The 17246-nt window shown below is 42.4% G+C and overlaps 1 protein-coding gene across 4 annotated transcripts in view; it reads left to right on the forward strand.

Annotated features, from left to right (window-relative positions):
* Window positions 1-302: 302 nt before the first annotated feature.
* TERF1 (telomeric repeat binding factor 1) overlaps window positions 303-17246 on the forward strand; it is a 30282-nt gene continuing 13338 nt past the window's right edge. For 2 of the 4 annotated variants that reach the window (XM_036437142.2, XM_045581483.1), the window contains exons 1-6: window positions 303-647; window positions 7050-7145; window positions 9621-9742; window positions 12660-12746; window positions 15343-15492; window positions 16071-16183. In XM_036437142.2, coding sequence (XP_036293035.1) covers window positions 341-647; window positions 7050-7145; window positions 9621-9742; window positions 12660-12746; window positions 15343-15492; window positions 16071-16183 — 875 coding nt within the window. In that variant the 5' untranslated portion in view covers window positions 303-340. The remainder of the gene's footprint in view (window positions 648-7049; window positions 7146-9620; window positions 9743-12659; window positions 12747-15342; window positions 15493-16070; window positions 16184-17246) is intronic. The other 2 variants (XM_036437143.2, XM_036437144.2) reach the window with 2 other exon arrangements.

Below are 17246 nucleotides of genomic sequence, written 5' to 3' on the forward strand. Positions count from 1 at the left end.
TAGTAACAGTGTGAGTGAACACCAGGGTCTCGTGTTACGCTTGAATAATGGAGTGAAGTTTTAATCACCTGTGTCTTTTCTAAGTCTCCCTCTCCCCTCTCCTCAGCAGTCAGCTGGTTCACCACAAAGCCCCGCGCTGGAGGGAGGGACGGAGAATCAAACTTCCCGAGGCCAGAGGTCTGAGCCAATCAGAAGTCCGGCTCCAGCCGCTCGCCCATTCCGGGGGTGTGATTGGAGGGTTCCCGGCGGAAGAGCCCGTCCGTGGCCCCGCCCCATCCTGCCATCGCCAACCAATCACCGCCCGGCGCTCGAACGGGCAAAACCGCGGCAGGGATTGAACATGGCGGGCCACGGAGCCGGCGGGTCTCGCGACTCCCGGGGGCGTGCGGACGGGGCGGACGCGGGGCCCTCGGAGGCGGGGCTGTGGGAAACAGCGAGAGAGAACCAGGAGCAGTTCGGGGGCCAGGACCTGCCCGAGGACCCGGTGGAGGCGGGAGCCCCCGAGAAAGAGAGGGACGCGGGCCTGGAGGCGGAGGCCGAGGCGGTGGCTGCCGGCTGGATGCTGGATTTCCTCTGCGTCTCTCTCTGCCGGGCCTTCCGCGACGGCCGCTCCGAGGACTTCCACCGCACCCGGGACAGCGCCGAGGGTGAGTGCGGGGCGGCCGGCGGCGGCGAGGCCTGGGCCGCGGCGCCGGCCCCGGCCCCGGCCCCGGCCCCCCCCGGCGGAGGGGCGGCGAGGGCGGGGAGCGGAGGGGCCCGGGCTCTGAGCCGTTTGCCGGCATCTCACCGTCTCACATCCGCCTACTGTCAGCTCCCCAGTTTTTCGCGGATTCTGAGTTTTTCTGACAAAAATGGGGGTGGGGAGGGGAACCTTTAAAGTTGATACAGGATAAAAATGTGCTAAAATTGTCAACCTGAGAAACACTCAAACCTGTAGAGGGTTTTTATGGCGTTATTTGAGCCAAAACGGAGGACAGTAGCTGCGAAGCAAAATCTGAAGGGACTGAGAAAAAAATGCTCTGGAAAATGGCACTTCTGCACCTTAGGTTATTATTATACATTAGAAGCAAAGGGAAAGACGTAATTGATTTACATGAAATCCATTAGTGACAGATGGGGGAGGCGGGAGAAAGCAAAGCGGGGGAAGTGTCTGGGATTGGCTGAAAAGTGAAATGACAGACACCTGCATCTCTAACTTAGTTAACTCAGTCACTGCAGCCCCAGGCGAGGATCTGTGATCCGCCCTGGTGCCTAGGGTTTGTGCCCTGAGGGGTCTGGAAAAGAGGAAAAACACCCTGTCATTCCAAAGGTATGTTGTCTTAGATGCCAGAACCCAATGGGCTCCTTTAAAGTAAAGATTGACTTTCGTCAGGGAAGGTTGTAGCCTAGGCCAAGACTGCTTTTAGTTAAAAAGCCTCCAGCCGAAACTAGTTTGGCTCAGTGGGTAGAGCCTCGGCCTGCGGACTGAAAGGTCCCAGGTTCGATCCCGGTCAAGGGCATGTACCTTGGTTGCGGGCACATCCCTAAGGGGAGGTGTGCAAGAGGCAGCTGGTTGATGTTTTTCTCTCATCGATGTTTCTAGCTCTCTCTCTCTCTCCCTCCCTCTCTGTAAAAAAAATTAATAAAATATACTTTAAAATAAAAATAATAAGTGTCCATTTCAGACCCTCTTTAGTGGTTACGTCAGGTCTCTTGAGTGCGTGAGGCTGCCACACAGGCCTCCCAGGGCTTGTCGGGTTTCCCGTGATGCCCCTGTTCGTTCACAAAATGTACAAAGTCACACCTAGCCCAGTGTCCAGTGCCTTTTGTCTTTGTTGGTGTTGCATTTGTGTTTTTTTTTTGACAGTCAGGGGTTCCTGTCGTGGCGGTCAGTCCCCAGGCAATGTAGCCTCCAAGCGCCCTTCCTTCCTGGGCCTGGCTGTTTTCTGCTAACTTGTGAGCTCTCTGAGCCTCCTTGGACATGCATACACACACAGCCTTTACATGCCCAACAGACACATCCATTGAGTAGACTAGCATGGCTTTTTTGAATGCTAACAGAAAGATGTGTTTACAGCCGAAAATGGTTTGGCTCAGTGGATAGAGCATCGGTCTGCGGACTGAAGGGTCCTGGGTTCGATTCTGGTCAGGGGCATGTACCTTGGTTGCGGGCACATCCCCTATAGGGGGTGTGCAAGAGGCAGCTGATGGATGACTCTCATCGATGTTTCTAACACTCTATCCCTCTGTCTTCCTCTCTGTAAAAAATCCATAAAACATATGTTTAAAAAAGAAAAAAGAAAGAAAGATGTGTTACCAGACTAAAGGGGTCCGTTTGCCTGCGTTCATCAAAGCCCTGAGAGACAGCAGCAGGAGCTTGTTGCAAAGAAAGCCAGGGGTTCGTTTTAGAAGGTGGCACGAGCCCAGGGACAAATGAGCTAATTTGATGCTCAAAGACCTGGCTCCCTGATGGCTTCCAGGGGATGGGATCTATAGGGGGAAACCACTCATCGTGGAGACTAAGGGAGTTAGGGTCCTGGTCTCTATTTGGTTGGCTGACACGGGTAGTTAATCAGTGTATCCATATCCAGTCCTGATGCATGCCTGCCATGGCTTGGATGGGTATGGTTTCACTGCTTTTATGGGCCTGAAGCTGAAACACAGCGAGCGGAGTCCTACCTGTTATCTTGATTTGATTGAAACTCTCTGTGGTCAGTGCTTTGTTCCTAAGATTATTTGATTCAGACCAGAACCTTATTGTCTTGTGGGTTCAATTCCCAGTCAAGGGCACCCACCTGGGTTGCAGGTTGGATGCCCACCTCTCATTGGCCAGTGTGAGAAGCAACCAATCAATGTGTCTCTCACAGTGAGCTCCCTACTCCTCTTCTCCCTTCTCCTCCCCCTCCTTCTACTGCTCCCCCTCCCTCTCCCTAAAAAAACAGTGGAAAAAATATCCTCACTCCTTGGGTAAACGTTTTTTGTTTGTTTGTTTGTTTGTTTTTTAAAAAGAGCCTAGTGGGCATGGCTCAGTGGTTGAGTGTCCACATATGAACCGGAAGGTCATGGTTCAGTTTCTGGTCAGGGTATTTATTTGTACTAATCTCAAATATCTGAATGCCCACCCAAGTGTTATGCTATAATACAGTGGTGAGTAAACCATAATCCTGGACCTCAGTGAGTTCATTACCATATAGCAGTGAAAGACAAATCATTGAACAACTAAAGTAAAAATGTGGAGGAAACCGAAAAAGATGAGTATAGAATGCTATGGAAACATATAATAAAAATGCATTAAGACCTAACAGGGCCATTATACTTCACCTAGCATTTACCTGGTATATATAAAACTCAAAAAGCAGTCCAGCCAACACTAAACAGATAAGACAAATACGTTTCCTCAATTCTAAAATGCCTTAATTGCCGAAACCAGTTTGCCTCAGCCTGTTTGGATAGAGAGTCAAAGGTCCCAGGTTCAATTCTGGTCAAGGGCATGTACCTTCGTTGCGGGCACATCCCCAGTGGATGGTGTGTAGGAGGCAGCTGATTGATGTTTCTCTCTCATTGATGTTTCTAACTCTCTAGCCCTCTCTCTTCCTCTCTGTAAAAAAATCAATAAAATATATTTAAAAAATAAAATGCCTTAATATTACATTAAAATTTAAACCAAATTCATTCAATATTTACTGAGCATGTATTTCTAACATTGGGACTAATGACTGAATGAGGAAAGAGCCAACTGGTCCTTGCCCCTCACGATGGTTTTAGGCACAAATTAAAAAGTTATGCAAGTGACTAATTGAAATCTGAATGAGTCCCATAGTGGGTAAGTAAAGCATAAGAGCAAAGTAACAGAAAAACCTAAGCTGTAGAGAAGAAAATCAGACCCCTTCTGTATTCACTTCCCTCCATATTCAGTTTAGTCACCTGTGCAGTCACTGCACATATCTTGCATACCAGTGCCCTTCTGAACAAGGAAAACCTATTTGATTGAAGCTGGCTACCTGCTTTTTCCACACCTGTAACCAACACTTAACTGAAACCTTGACAGAAGTAATATAAAATATTTCCTGTAACATTAGGAGTTTTAAAATAGAAAATAAGTTTCCAGATAATTACTGGACACATTTTATAATTTGAGTCTAAATCTCGCTATTCATTAGAGTGGTACATGTGAAAGTAGTTTTAAATACCGTATTTTTCGGACCATAAGATGCACTTTTTTTCCCCCAGAAGTGGGGGGGGGGGAAGTCCCTGCGTCTTATGGTCCAAATATAACCTACACATATACTTTAAAAAAAAAGTTTTTTTTACTTGCCTGGCTCTGTGTGGTCTCTGTGTGCTTGCCCGGCTCTAAAATGGTTCTAAATGCTGCTGTTTACTTTACAGGGTTGATTACATGTGTTTATGACTGTGATGTTGGGTTTTAATGCACATAAAATATTTTAGGACACTATTTGTTTCAGAACCTTTTTTTCTTCATTTCCCTTCTCTAAAAACTGGTGCGTCTTATGGTCCGGAGCGTCTTATGGTCCGAAAAATACGGTACTTATTATTCTACATGTGAAATATTTGTTTTATTTTATAGGTTTTATCAAATAATTTTGTTCTGATATTTTTAAAATTGCCTATAAATAGCCCTGGCTTGTTTGGCTCAGTGGATAGAGCATCGGCCTGCAGACTGAAGGGTCACAGGTTCAGTTCTGGTCAAGGGCACGTGCCTGGGTTGTGGGCTCTATCCCTAGTGAGGGACGTGATTCTCTCTGATCATTGATGCTTCTATCTCTCTCCCTCTCTCTTCCTCTCTAAAATAAAAATATACATATAGTTTTTAAAAATTGCCTATAAATAAAAGAATATAGCTCTAAATTTATGGTAATTTTTGTGTGATGTTTATAACTTTTTCTTAACAAACCACATAGGTACTGCTGGATCAGGGTTGTTATTTATTTATTTATTTTTTTTTTTTTTTTTAATAAATTTTTATTGTTCATATTATTACAAATGTTCCTTTCCCCCCCCCCAGCATTGCTCTCCTCCACCAGGTTCCCACCCCACCCTCTGCCCTTTCCCCACTCCCCATTGTCCTCATCCATAGGTGCACAGTTTATGTTCAGTCTCTTCCCACATCCTCCTCTCCCCTTTTCCCCAAGAATCGTCAGTTCACTCCCTTTCCATGCCTCTGATTCTATTATATTCAACAGTTAATATTGTTCATCAGATTTTTTTTAAATTTCCTTGGTTTTTAGATTCACTTGTTGATAGTTACGTATTTGTTGTTCATAATTTTTATCTTTATTTACTTTTTTCTTCTGAAAGAACCCCCTTCAGCAATTCATATAATTCTGGTTTGGTGTTGATGAACTCCTTTAGCTTTTTTTTATTAGTGAAGCTCTTTATCTGACCTTCGATTCTGAGTGATAGCTTTGCTGGATAGATTATCTTTGGCTGTAGGTTCTTACTATTCATCACCTTGAATATTTCTTGCCATTCCCGTCTGGCCTGCGTGGTTTCTGTTGAGAAATCAGCTGACAATTGTATAGGTGCTCCTTTATAGGTAACTACCTTCTTTGCTCTTGCTTCTTTTAATATACTCTCTTTGTCTTTTGCTCTTGGAATTTTAATTATGATTTGTCTTGGTGTGGTCCTCTTTGGATTCCTTTTGTTTGGAGTTCTGTGTGCTTCCTGGACTTGTAAGTCTAATTCTTTCACCAGGTGGGGAAAGTTTTCTGTCACTATTTCTTTCAGTATGTTTTCGATATCTTGCTCTCTCTCATCTTCTGGGACCCCCATAATTCTGATGTTGGTTCGCTTGAAGTTGTCCCAGAGGTTTCTTACATTATCTTCAATTTTCTGGATTCTCTTGCCTTCTAGCTTCTGTGGAGGAGTGTCATCTGGCTCTTTATGTTCCAAATCTTTGACTTGATTCTTGCAATCTTCCATTCTGTTTTTAGGACTCTGTATAATATTTTTTATTTCAGACAATGTATTCTTTATTTCTTGTTGATCCCTTATCATTTCTTGTTGATTCCTTATTAATTCTAGTTGATCTCTTTTTATATCCTCATATGTCTTATCCATCTTTTCTATGAAATTCTTGAAAAACTTTATAAGCGTAGATTTGAACTCTATATCCAGTCGCTTTTGTCCTCCATTTCTTTCGTTTGTGATCTATTTCATTGTCGCATTTGGCAGCTACAGATGGGGCCTACAGCCTTGGCTTCCGTCAGCACCACCATATGCGGTCTCAGTAATCCCCAGGGTCCTTCAGTACTCGCTGCAAAGCGCCTCTGAGAGAAAGGCCCTCGATTTTCGCCTGCTGCCAAACTGTCTATGCTCTCCCCCAATGAGTCCGGTATTGGGGTTCAGTTCCGTTGGAAGTGGGATTGGAGGTGGCGTTCAGAGCAGTCTGGAGCCCCTGTCTCCTTCCCACGGGGGCAATCCCCCGGCACAGCCGACCGTCCCTTCTCTGAGCGCACTGTGCGCGCCGCTGGGACCTCCTTTCGCCGCTTCCTCGGGGTTCCGCCTCGCAGCCCGGCTCCCTATAGATGAGCCTGGGTCCCCGGTGTCTGGCCTAGAACTGGGGTTCAGAGCAGTCGGGGGCCCAGCACAGTCGGAGTTTTATCTCCTTCCTGCTAAGGAACGCCAGCCAGGCACTCGGCCTCCCTCCTCTCCAGCTCCGTCCTCTCTGCGCGCCGCACGTTTCTCCGTACCTTGGGCTTTTCCAGCTCCTCCGCGCTTCCTTCTGGTTTTCTCCTTGCTTCTCGTTGTAGGATTTCCAGTCAGTCGACTTTCCTGTAGTTCTGGGTAATGTCCATTTTATATTTTAGTTGTATTTTATTGAAATTGTTGTGTGCGGCTGCGGCTAGGTGTCTACCTGAGCAGCCATCTTGGATTCTCCCAAAATCTGTGAATACTTTTAATAGTTTTGACATATACTCATAAATATAAGAACAGTTGAGAATTTTATAAGAGTTTATTTGAGCCAAACTGATGACATATGCTGGGGGGAAAGATCTCAAATATATCTGTTTTTTAAATGTTTTAATAAAGTCACTTTTTTCTTTTTTCAGCTATTATTCATGGGTTATCTAGTCTCACATCTCATCAACTGAGAACTGTATATATATGCCAGTTTTTGACACGAATTGCATCAGGAAAAGCCCTTGGTAAATATGTATTTTTATCTTATATTGGAAATATTTCAGTCTATGTCTAAAGGTAAGATAATGAGAAACAGATGGTGAGCCATCATTTGTTATTGAGAGTTTACCCACATGTATTTGTCATGTACATCTACACACAAGCTTATCTAAAGCAAGTAAAAGGGATATAGCCCCCACTTAGAGCAGTAGCTCTTAAACTTCATCCTGCTTCACAAATATGAGAGAACTTGTTTTGAAAAAATAAAGAATGCTGAATCCCCTTCCCCTCCATGAGTTTCTGATGCAGAGGGACGGGTGAGGGGCCCTGGAGTTATGTTTCCTGTAAGTTCCCAGGTGATTCTGATGGTACTGTTGTGGTCCCACACTTCACAGACTCTACCTTGGAGATTTTAATTTGTATGGTAACTGGTGGTGAATTTTCCGTCACGCACACTGTGTTTTTTACCAGCAACTATGATATGTGAAGCCTCTTACTTGAACTTAATTTCAGCACTTATTTATTATATAAATGGATTTTTAACTATAATTTCTTTTGCTTTCCCCAGAGTTCATTTTAGATTGGAATGGGGATGCCTGATTCAGTTTATCATGGTCATTAAAAGGGCCTTTTGATTATAGTGAAGGTTCTGAATGTCACATTGAGATGTTTGTATATGATTTGCTAAGTATTATAGTTACCAACCACTGTGAGTCTTTGATAAAAAAAAAAAAAACCTAAGAAAGTTTAACAGTAGTAAAAATACTATCTCATTAAATATTCACATAAATCCTATGAGATAGTATTTATGTACACCAGGCGTCCTCAAACTTTTTAAAGTGGGGGCCAGATCACGGTCCCTCAGAGAGCTGGAGGGCCGGACTATATGAACTACTAATTCCTACTGTAACACCTCGGCTGTGCTCACTGCCCAAAAAATCTGGCGGGCCGGATCAGACTCCTCTGCGGGCCGCATGTGGCCCGCGGGCCGTAGTTTGAAGACGCCTGATGTACACCATTTGTAGGTGATAAAAAAGGAGGCTTAGGTGAAATAATGTTTTTGACACTATCCTATATAATAAAGATGTATGTAAAATACAAATGGTCATTACACCGTGAAGCTTATCGAGTAATGACGGATCACGGATCGGCAGGAAGGTGGGGCAGCGAGCTACAAGTGGGGTGGCAGAGCGCTACAGGAGGGGTCAGGGTAGCAAGCTATGAGGGGGCGGGACAGCGGGCACAGCGCTTCTAGAGGGCAGCAGCAAGCTACTGGTTCATGCATTCGTACGCAGGGCTACTAGTACAGGTAAATAACCAGGTCTGGAATAAACTCCAAAGCAAGGTTTTTAACCACTATACAGTGTTTTGCAACAGATTGGATATGGTAATGAGAAAAAGGAATGAAATGTTCATCTAATCACCTAGACTTAAAATTCACCTTAGATTTTAATTCTAGGTGATTAGAAGAATGTTAGTAGAGAAATAACTTTTTAAAAGATCCTATTTCACCCTAACTGGTTTGGCTCAATGGATAGAGCGATGGCCTGCAGACTGAAAGGTCCAGGTTCGATTCCAGTCAAGGGCATGTACCTTAGTTGCAGGCACATCCCTAGTAGGAGGTGTGCAGGAGGCAGCTGATCGATGTTTCTCTCTCATCAATGTTTCTAACTCTATCCCTCTCCCTTCCTCTCTGTAAAAAAATCAAATATATATATATTTTTTTTAAAAAGATCTTATTTCAAACATCCACAAAATATATAACAAGGATTTCAAGTAGTATATGGTAAAATTAAATACAAAATAAATAATTTCATGCTCTAGAGGTTTGTTATAATATAGTCAGACTTATAAATCATTTAAGAATTCTGTTACTGTGATAGATACCTTATGTAATGTACTAGAGGTCCAGTGCACGAAATTCATGCACTCGGAAGGGGGGTCTCCTCAGCCTGGCCTGTGCCTTCTCACAGTCCAGGAGCCCTGGGGAGATGCTCTACTGATGTTTCAGGGAGCGGGCCTAAGCCAGCAGTCTGACATCCTTAGTGCTGCCTTGGTGGCGCCACTGCTCTGGGCTCGTCAACTGTGAGCCTGGCTTCTGGCTCTCTGACCACCAGAGGGCAGCTCCTGCATTGAGCGTCTGCCCCCTGGTGGTCAGTGTGTGTCATAGCAACCAGGTCATTCTGCTGTTCAGTCGATTTGCATACTAGCCTTTTATTATATAGGATAATTTATTTTAGTTCTTAAAATCAATATTTTAGTAAAGAAAAGCTTTAAATGCTTGGTAAACTAATTTAGCTTTTTCCATTGTTAAAGTTGACTTTAATGAGGAAATTAACTTGAAAAGTTAGATCACTTCCCTAAACTGCTATGTATATAAAAGCAGTGCCTAAGAGGTAGTATACACTTGGTAAATATTTAAACAAATGAATTTTTAAAATTGATGCAGTAAGGTTCTACTTAGCTTTCTAACTTACTTTATTTTTGTTCTGGTTTTAAAGATGCACAGTTTGAAACTGATGAACGAATTACACCCTTGGAATCAGCCCTGATGATTTGGGATTCAATTGAAAAAGAACATGACAAACTTCATGAAGAAATACAGAATTTAATTAAAATTCAGGTATGATTGTTATTTTCTATTTATAATTATTTTGCTAGGAAATAAAAATATATCTAAAGAAATTAAGAGTCATTCTAATAGAAGTTGGGAAGTAAACCCAGAGTAAAATTTAATGTAATCATTTTCTTTAGAAATTTTACCTTTGGTTTATAGTCTGGACATGAGCTCTCTAAGCTGGGACTTATAGTCTGCTATATACAGGTTTATTGTCACACTTTGAAAAATGTGCCACATCTATTTAAAGTTCATGAGGCAACTTTGAAAAACTTGTGGTTTGTGCCTTCTCATACACATACACACACACACACACACACACACACACACACACAAGAGGCCTGGTGCATGAAAATTCATGCGGGGGGGGGGGGGGGGGCTTCCTCAGCCTGGCCTGTGTCCCCTCTCACAGTCGGAGCCTTCAGTGTGGGAGGCGGCCCAGTGATCAGAGAAGGTGACTCCTCATCATACCTCTGCTGCTGCCACTGCTGGCAGCACAAGCCTCAGACAACCCTGGGTGGCTGGGCAGCTGCCATCTGAGGCTTGCTTATGCCTCAGGCTGGCCATGGGGACTGAGAGGTCTGGGGGTCTCCAGAGGCAGGCGCACGGAGTGTGTGCCTGCCACCCCAGAGGGGCTGAGAGGACTGGGTCCTGCCATCTTCTCTGGCTGTGGGTGCCACCATCTTTAAGGGCATGGCAGTCAATTGGCATATTCCCTCTTTATTGGCTGTGGAATTAGTATATTCCCTCTTTATTAGAGATGAGATATATAGAAAGTGTCAATGGATAGTTCAAGGAACAATTTTAAAAAATATATATTTTTTTAATTGATTTCAGAGAGGAAGGGACAGGGAGAGAGAGAGAGACAGAAACAGACAGATACGGGGGGAGGGGGCATTTATGAGAATCACTGATCGATTGCCTCCTGCATGCCCCACACCGGGGATCAAGCCTATAGCCCAGATATATGCCCCAAACAGCAATTGAACCATGACCTCCTGGTTCATAGGTTGACACTCAGCCACTGAGCCAAACCAGCTGGTGCCCTCAATTTTTTTAAAATTTTATTTAAAGATTATAAGTGTGAAAAAATTAGAATATTTCATTTTTTAAAGAATCAATAAATTTTTTGGTGATGAAGAGAACAAAGTTTTAACTATGTAGAAAGAATTTAGGAGTAACCAATTAAAGAGTGATAAGCCAAAAAAGTCACTCAAAGTTAGAAGGGAAAATGTGTTTTGCTAAGAGGAATTTTTTTCCACATTTAAAAATGTTTTACTGTTGGGTAGGAGGGAAAAATCCCACCTTCCCAGGAATTAATTTTTGATATTATAGTGACTGTCAAGTAGAATTAAGACTTGATGAGAATGGCCTGGGTGCCAGGCCTGCAGGTTTGTTTCCAATCCACTCCCTCTCCCCCCCCCTCCCCCCGCCCCAGGTCCAGGGCGGCAGGGCTTGGGGCTTTAGAGAGCTAGCCTCCCTGTGTGGGTGTGTGTCTTCGATCCGGCCCCCCGCAGCCCCAGCGTAGCCATGGTGGGGCTTGGGACTGCTGGGTGCCGGCCTCCCTGCAGCTTTGTCTCTCTGATCTGGGCTGCTGGGTGCCGGCCTCTCTGCAGCTTTGTCTCTCTGATCTGGGCTGCTGGGTGCCGGCTTCCCTGCAGCTTTGTCTCTCTGATCTGGGGGCTGCTGGGTTCCGGCCCCCCACAGCCCCAGCACGGCCGTGGTGGGGCTTGGGGCTGCTGGGTGCTGGCCTCTCTTCAGGTTTGTGTTTCCATCTGGGGCTGCTGGGTGCCAGCCTCCCTATAAGTTTGTGTCTCCCATCCGCGGCTGCTGGGTGCCAGCCCCCTGCAGGAGTGTGCTCTGATCCAGGCCCAAAGCCCCAATGTCGCCATGGGGCTGCTGGATGCTGGCCTCCCTGTAAGTTTGTGTCTCCGATCCAGGGCTGCTGGGTGCCAGCTTCCCTGTAAGTCTGTGCCTTCGATCTGGGGGCTGGCCCCCTGGAGTTTGTCTCCGATCTGGGGCTGCTGGGTGCCAGCCTCTCTGTGAGTTTGTATCTTTCATCTGGGGGCTACTGGGTGCCAGCCTTCCTGTGGGTTTGTGTCTCCCATCCACCTGGCAGCCCCAGTGCCACCTGGCTGCTATAGGCCTCACCATCTTGGTTGGGTTAATTTGCATACTCACTCCTATTGGCTGGTAGCATAGCGAAGATATGGTCAATTTGCATGTTTCTCTTTTATTAGATAGGACTAGAGGCCCAATGCACGAATTTGTACACCAGTGGGGTCCCTTGTCTTGGCCTGTGGAACTGGGCTGAAACTGGCTCTCGGAGATCCCCCGAGGAGTCCTGGATTGCGAGAGGGTGCAGGCCAGGCCAAGGGACCCCACTGGTACATGATCAGGGCGGGGAAGGATGTGGGAGGTTGGCCAGTTGGGGAGGGACTGTGGGAGGGCTCCAAGGTGTGTCTGGCTCATCTTGCTCAGTCCTGATCAGCCGGACCCTAGCAGCAAGCTAACCTACCAGTCACAGCATCTGCCCCCCTGGTGGTCAGTGCACATCATAGCAACTGGTGGTCAACTGTCTGCCCTCTGATGGTCAGAGCATGTCATAACAAGCAGTTGAGCGGACTTAGCATATCATTAGCTTGATTGGTTGAACGGCCAACCAGTCAACCAGACACTTAGCATCTTAGGCTTTTATTATATAGGATATGAAGTTTCTTCATGTCTTTTCAAACCACAGTTATTTTATCTTTGAAAAACTATATACTGGTAATTTATTAAATCAAAATTATTAAACTCCAAAAAATAATATTAAACTATAGAAAAATATTTGAAGTAGTTTAGACTTCTGTGTGTTATTTCAGCATTAAACAACAATTCATTATTTTACAAAACAATTTTAAGGTATGTATTTGTCTTTTAGGCTGTAGCTGTTTGTATGGAAAGTGGCAATTTTAAGGAAGCAGAAGAAGTCTTTGAAAGAATATTTGATGACTCAGATTCTGATACGGTAATTGTTTAAATTAGAATCAGAATTGTAGAAGTTTATATGGCATGAGGGAAATGGGAAGAACATGGAAGGAGAAAGGAATGATGAACAGTATAGAGCAGTGCTGTCCAGTAGAAATAAGTGCAAGTCCAATATGTGATTTTACTTTTTCTAGTAGCCACATGAAAAAAGTTAAAAAAAAAAAAAAAAACAACAACTAGTGAAGCTAATTTTAATAATATTTTATTTAACTCAATATATTTAAAAAAATTGTCGTTTTTAACATTTAATCAATATAAGAATGTATTGATGAAATATTTTGCTTGAGAGAGGAAGGGAGAGGGAGAGAGAGATAGAAATATCAGTGATGGAAGAGAATAATTAATTGGCTGCCTCCCCCTACTGGGGATGGAGTTTGCAACCCAGGCACGTACCCTGATCGCACCTCAACCTCCTGATTCATAGGTAAACACTCAACCAGTGAGCCACACCGGCTGGGCTGGGATCATACATTTTAAAGGCTCAGTAGCCATATGTGGCTAGTGGCTACTATATTGGGTAACGCAGTTTGGAAGAAGGCATTATAACTTGCTTATTTTTCTAAAGTTTTTTATGTATTCATTAGTCGTTAAGGTCAAAGATTAAAAGCAAGTGCGATTGGAGTAAATTAAGCTTATTCAAAGAAAGGGTTTATGTGTTTTCTGTTAACTTGTTATTAATAGCATACCTTTAGTATAGTGCATGCACCATAAATGTGTAAGAGGTGTTTTTTCACACAAGGAGCACACTGTGTAATGGGCCCTTAGGCTATGAGTGAGAAGATTACCAGAACCCCAACCTTCAGTCACTGTCCTTCCCACCTTCTCCAGGCTAACCACTGGTCTGACTTGTAACATCCAAGTTCAATTTTACTTGTTTCTGAACTTATTTAATAGAATCATATAGCAAGTTTATATATTAATATTGATCCACGGTGTTGCTTATAACAATAGTTTGTTCATTCTCATTGATTCATTGTAGGAATATACTATAATATCCTACTTTTGATGGACATTTGAAGTCATTTTCAGTTTGGGGCTATTAACATACCTTTATATTGTCTTTTGTAGTATATATACAGGGTGTCCCAAAGAAATATTTACACACTTAAATAGCTGGTAACTCACTCACCATAATTTTCACTCTTTTTCAGGTTTAACTGATTTGAAATAAAGGGTGAAACTAGACTAAGCTTTGAACAAAGAAAATTTATCCTAAAATGCCACTAGACTTTTTTATGGAAATACATAAAAGATAAAACTGGCAACAGTCAACGAATTGGAAGCATACAAATACTGAAAGAAATGATTCTTTTTTGTTAGCCCTCATCTGATTTTTTCCTCCCCATTGATTTTTTAGGGGAAGTCAGGGAGAGAAACAGTGAGAGAAACAATGATGTGAAAGAGACATATCAATTGGTTGCCTCCAGACATTGAGCCTGCAACCGTAGAGGTATATGCCCTTGACCGCAATCAAACTTCAGACCCTCGAGTCCACAAGCTAACACTAACCACTGAGCAAATTGGCTAAGGCAAAATGATTCTTGATATTTGCGATTCCACTGCTTCGCATTATCAGCAGTGCCTGAACTAGAACGCTCATCGGTTTAGAAACAGGCACAAAACAATATTCGTTTCTACAGATACTTTTAAATTTTGAAAATGAACTGTGTTAATAAACACTGACTTTTTAATCATTCAAAGTGCATATACATTTTTTGGGACACCTTGTATGTGTTTTTATTGGTATGTACTTAGGAATAGAATTGATAGGTAATAGGATAGGAACATAGTCATTCAGTTTTGGTAGATGCTGCCAAATAGTTATATTAATATTATCTCAGTTTCTCTAGTGCTATGGGAGAGAGAGAAAGTGGAAGGGTGGGGGAGATACAGAGAGAAACATTGATGTAAGAGAGACAAATTAATTGGTTGCCTCCCACACACACCCCGACCAAGGTCGGGGATCGAGCCTGCAACCAAGGTACATGTCCTTACTGGAATCAAACCCAGGGCTCTTCAGTCCATGGGCCAATGCTCTATCCACTGAGCCAAACTGGCCAGGGGTGTGTTGAGTTTGAATTTGCTTCCCTGATGACTCGTGCAGGCGAGCATCTTTTCATTTACTGTACAGAGTTATGGGTGATCACTTTCATCTGTTGAGGGACTAAGCCAGGTGGAGGGTTAGTTATAGTTTTAGTATGGCTCAGTCTATGTCTAATTTGCTCCTGTTCCTGGAGTGTAACACACCAGATTACAGCAGAGAGCCTGATACATTTATTGAGTTCCCTGCCCTTACTTATAAACAAGGGCTGTGATCGTACAGATGATGTCTTAGTTCTTAAAGTTGGTAATGGACATTCAGGTTTGTAATCTTTTTAAAGTTTTTTGTATGTGTGTGAAATATAAGGTTTTTTAATTCAGAAAAAAATAAATTGGTGAGCGATTTAAAATATGAGAATCTTAAACTCTTAATTGTAGGTCTTTGAATTTATATTTACAAATTTATATTTAATTTATGACAAAATTTCTAGTATCTTATTTGATTTATGGGTTAATGTTTTTTCTCTTTTCTCTAGTCTTTACAAAGAAAATTGCTTATGATAATCTCTCAGAAAGATACATTTCATTCTTTTTTCCAACACTTCAACTACAGCCATATGATGGAGAAAATTAAGAGTTTTGTGAATTATGTGCTTGATGAAAAATCATCAACATTTCTAATGAAGGTATGCATATATTCAGAAAGATTGGTAGACTTAGGAGAAATTGACATAATAAAGAATACTTGAAATAGAAATCCTTTAAAAGCAAATCAGAATTTTGTGTAGTGATTTTTTTGTAAAGGAATGTGACAAAATGTTACAATTAGGGAATGTAAAGGGTTTCTTGGTAATTTTTCTAGTATATTTACAACTTTTCAAAATAAGAGTTGCAATTTTTCAAAATAAAAAGTTGAAAGGGAAAACTTAGAATGAATTAAGAAATAAGTTGGTTTCAATTTAAATTTTACTGAAAGTTTTTGCATATTTTTTGGAAAAAATAAAGTAACTTTTTTATCTTAAAGTTTCCAAGAGAGCATTGTAGGTATGACATATTTGCAAGGAAAGACATGCATAATGCTTATAAACCAAGCAGATAGCTAAAGTAGCTGCTCATGGTGTCACAGCTTTAGCACAGTGCCCTTGATTGGCTTGTGAACAGATATTTTGGTTATGACTGTCAAAGAATTAGAAGCTTTAATTTAATGTTCTTTGTTTAAAATGGCTTAATGCATTCCTTTCTTTCCCCAACCCCTTTTTTTAAGGCAGCAGCAAAAGTAGTGGAAAGTAAAAGAGCGAGAACAACAGCTTCTCAAGATAAGCCTAATGGTAATGAAGTTGAAGTAGAAACTGAAGCTAATTTGGAAGTACAGAAAAGGTTTGTAAATCCATTTACATATTTTTTTTCTTCTGATGCAGTCTTTTTATGTAAAAGTGATACTAGTGAGCCATTATTAACAAAAATAATTATTGAGCCGTGGGTATATTGTCTTGCTGATGATTAACATTTGTTGATTTGGCTTATGTAGAGTTATTTCATGGTTTATGCAAAATTCTGTTATATATGCCAAACAAAAGTAGAGAGTGAAGAAATACACAGTTTAAATAATGTAATGTCACTTACCATTCTCAGGGGACATGTGCTCTGAAACAGTGTGGAGGTTGGAAACTTGAATCTGTTCTCAGATCCCGCTTGCCCTATTATCTGACTACCGTATTTTTCGGACCTTAAGACGCACCGGACCATAAGACGCACCAGTTTTTAGAGAAGGGAAATGAAGAAAAAAAGATTCTGAAACAAATAGTGTCCTAAAATATTTTATGTGCATTAAAACCCAACATCACAGTCATAAACACATGTAATCAACCCTGTAAAGTAAACAGCAGCATTTAGAACCATTTTAGAGCCGGGCAAGCACACAGAGACCACACAGAGCCGGGCAAGTAAAAAAAACTTTTTTTTAAAAGTATATGTGTAGGCTATATTTGGACCATAAGACGCAGGGACTTTTCCCCCCCACTTCTGGGGGGGAAAAAGTGCGTCTTATGGTCCGAAAAATACGGTATTTGACTGCGCTGAGGGTTATTCTGCTATTTAAGACATTGCTCGTACGTCTTCCCTAAGTAATGGTAAGCTAGCCCGCTTCATCTGACCACTAGATTGAGAATTCTTTAGAGATTCTTAATTAGCTTTGTATCCATGGTACCTAGTTCATTACCAGGTATACATTAGAACTTGCAGTGCACTAGACATAGAGAGCAAAACCAACACTAGACACAAAGTAGAGATCAAGAAGTAAGCAACTAACAAAGCTATCCTGGAAGCAAATAGAATTAGAGTTGGACTGCAAGGTCATACAAATGCTAGGGAAAATGAAGCCCTTAATGTTATCAGTACTAAATGAAATATTGTGCTCTGCTAAAGCTTATAAACTATTTGA

This window comes from Pipistrellus kuhlii, unplaced genomic scaffold (assembly GCF_014108245.1).
Source record: "Pipistrellus kuhlii isolate mPipKuh1 unplaced genomic scaffold, mPipKuh1.p scaffold_m20_p_14, whole genome shotgun sequence".
Lineage (NCBI taxonomy): Eukaryota > Metazoa > Chordata > Mammalia > Chiroptera > Vespertilionidae > Pipistrellus > Pipistrellus kuhlii.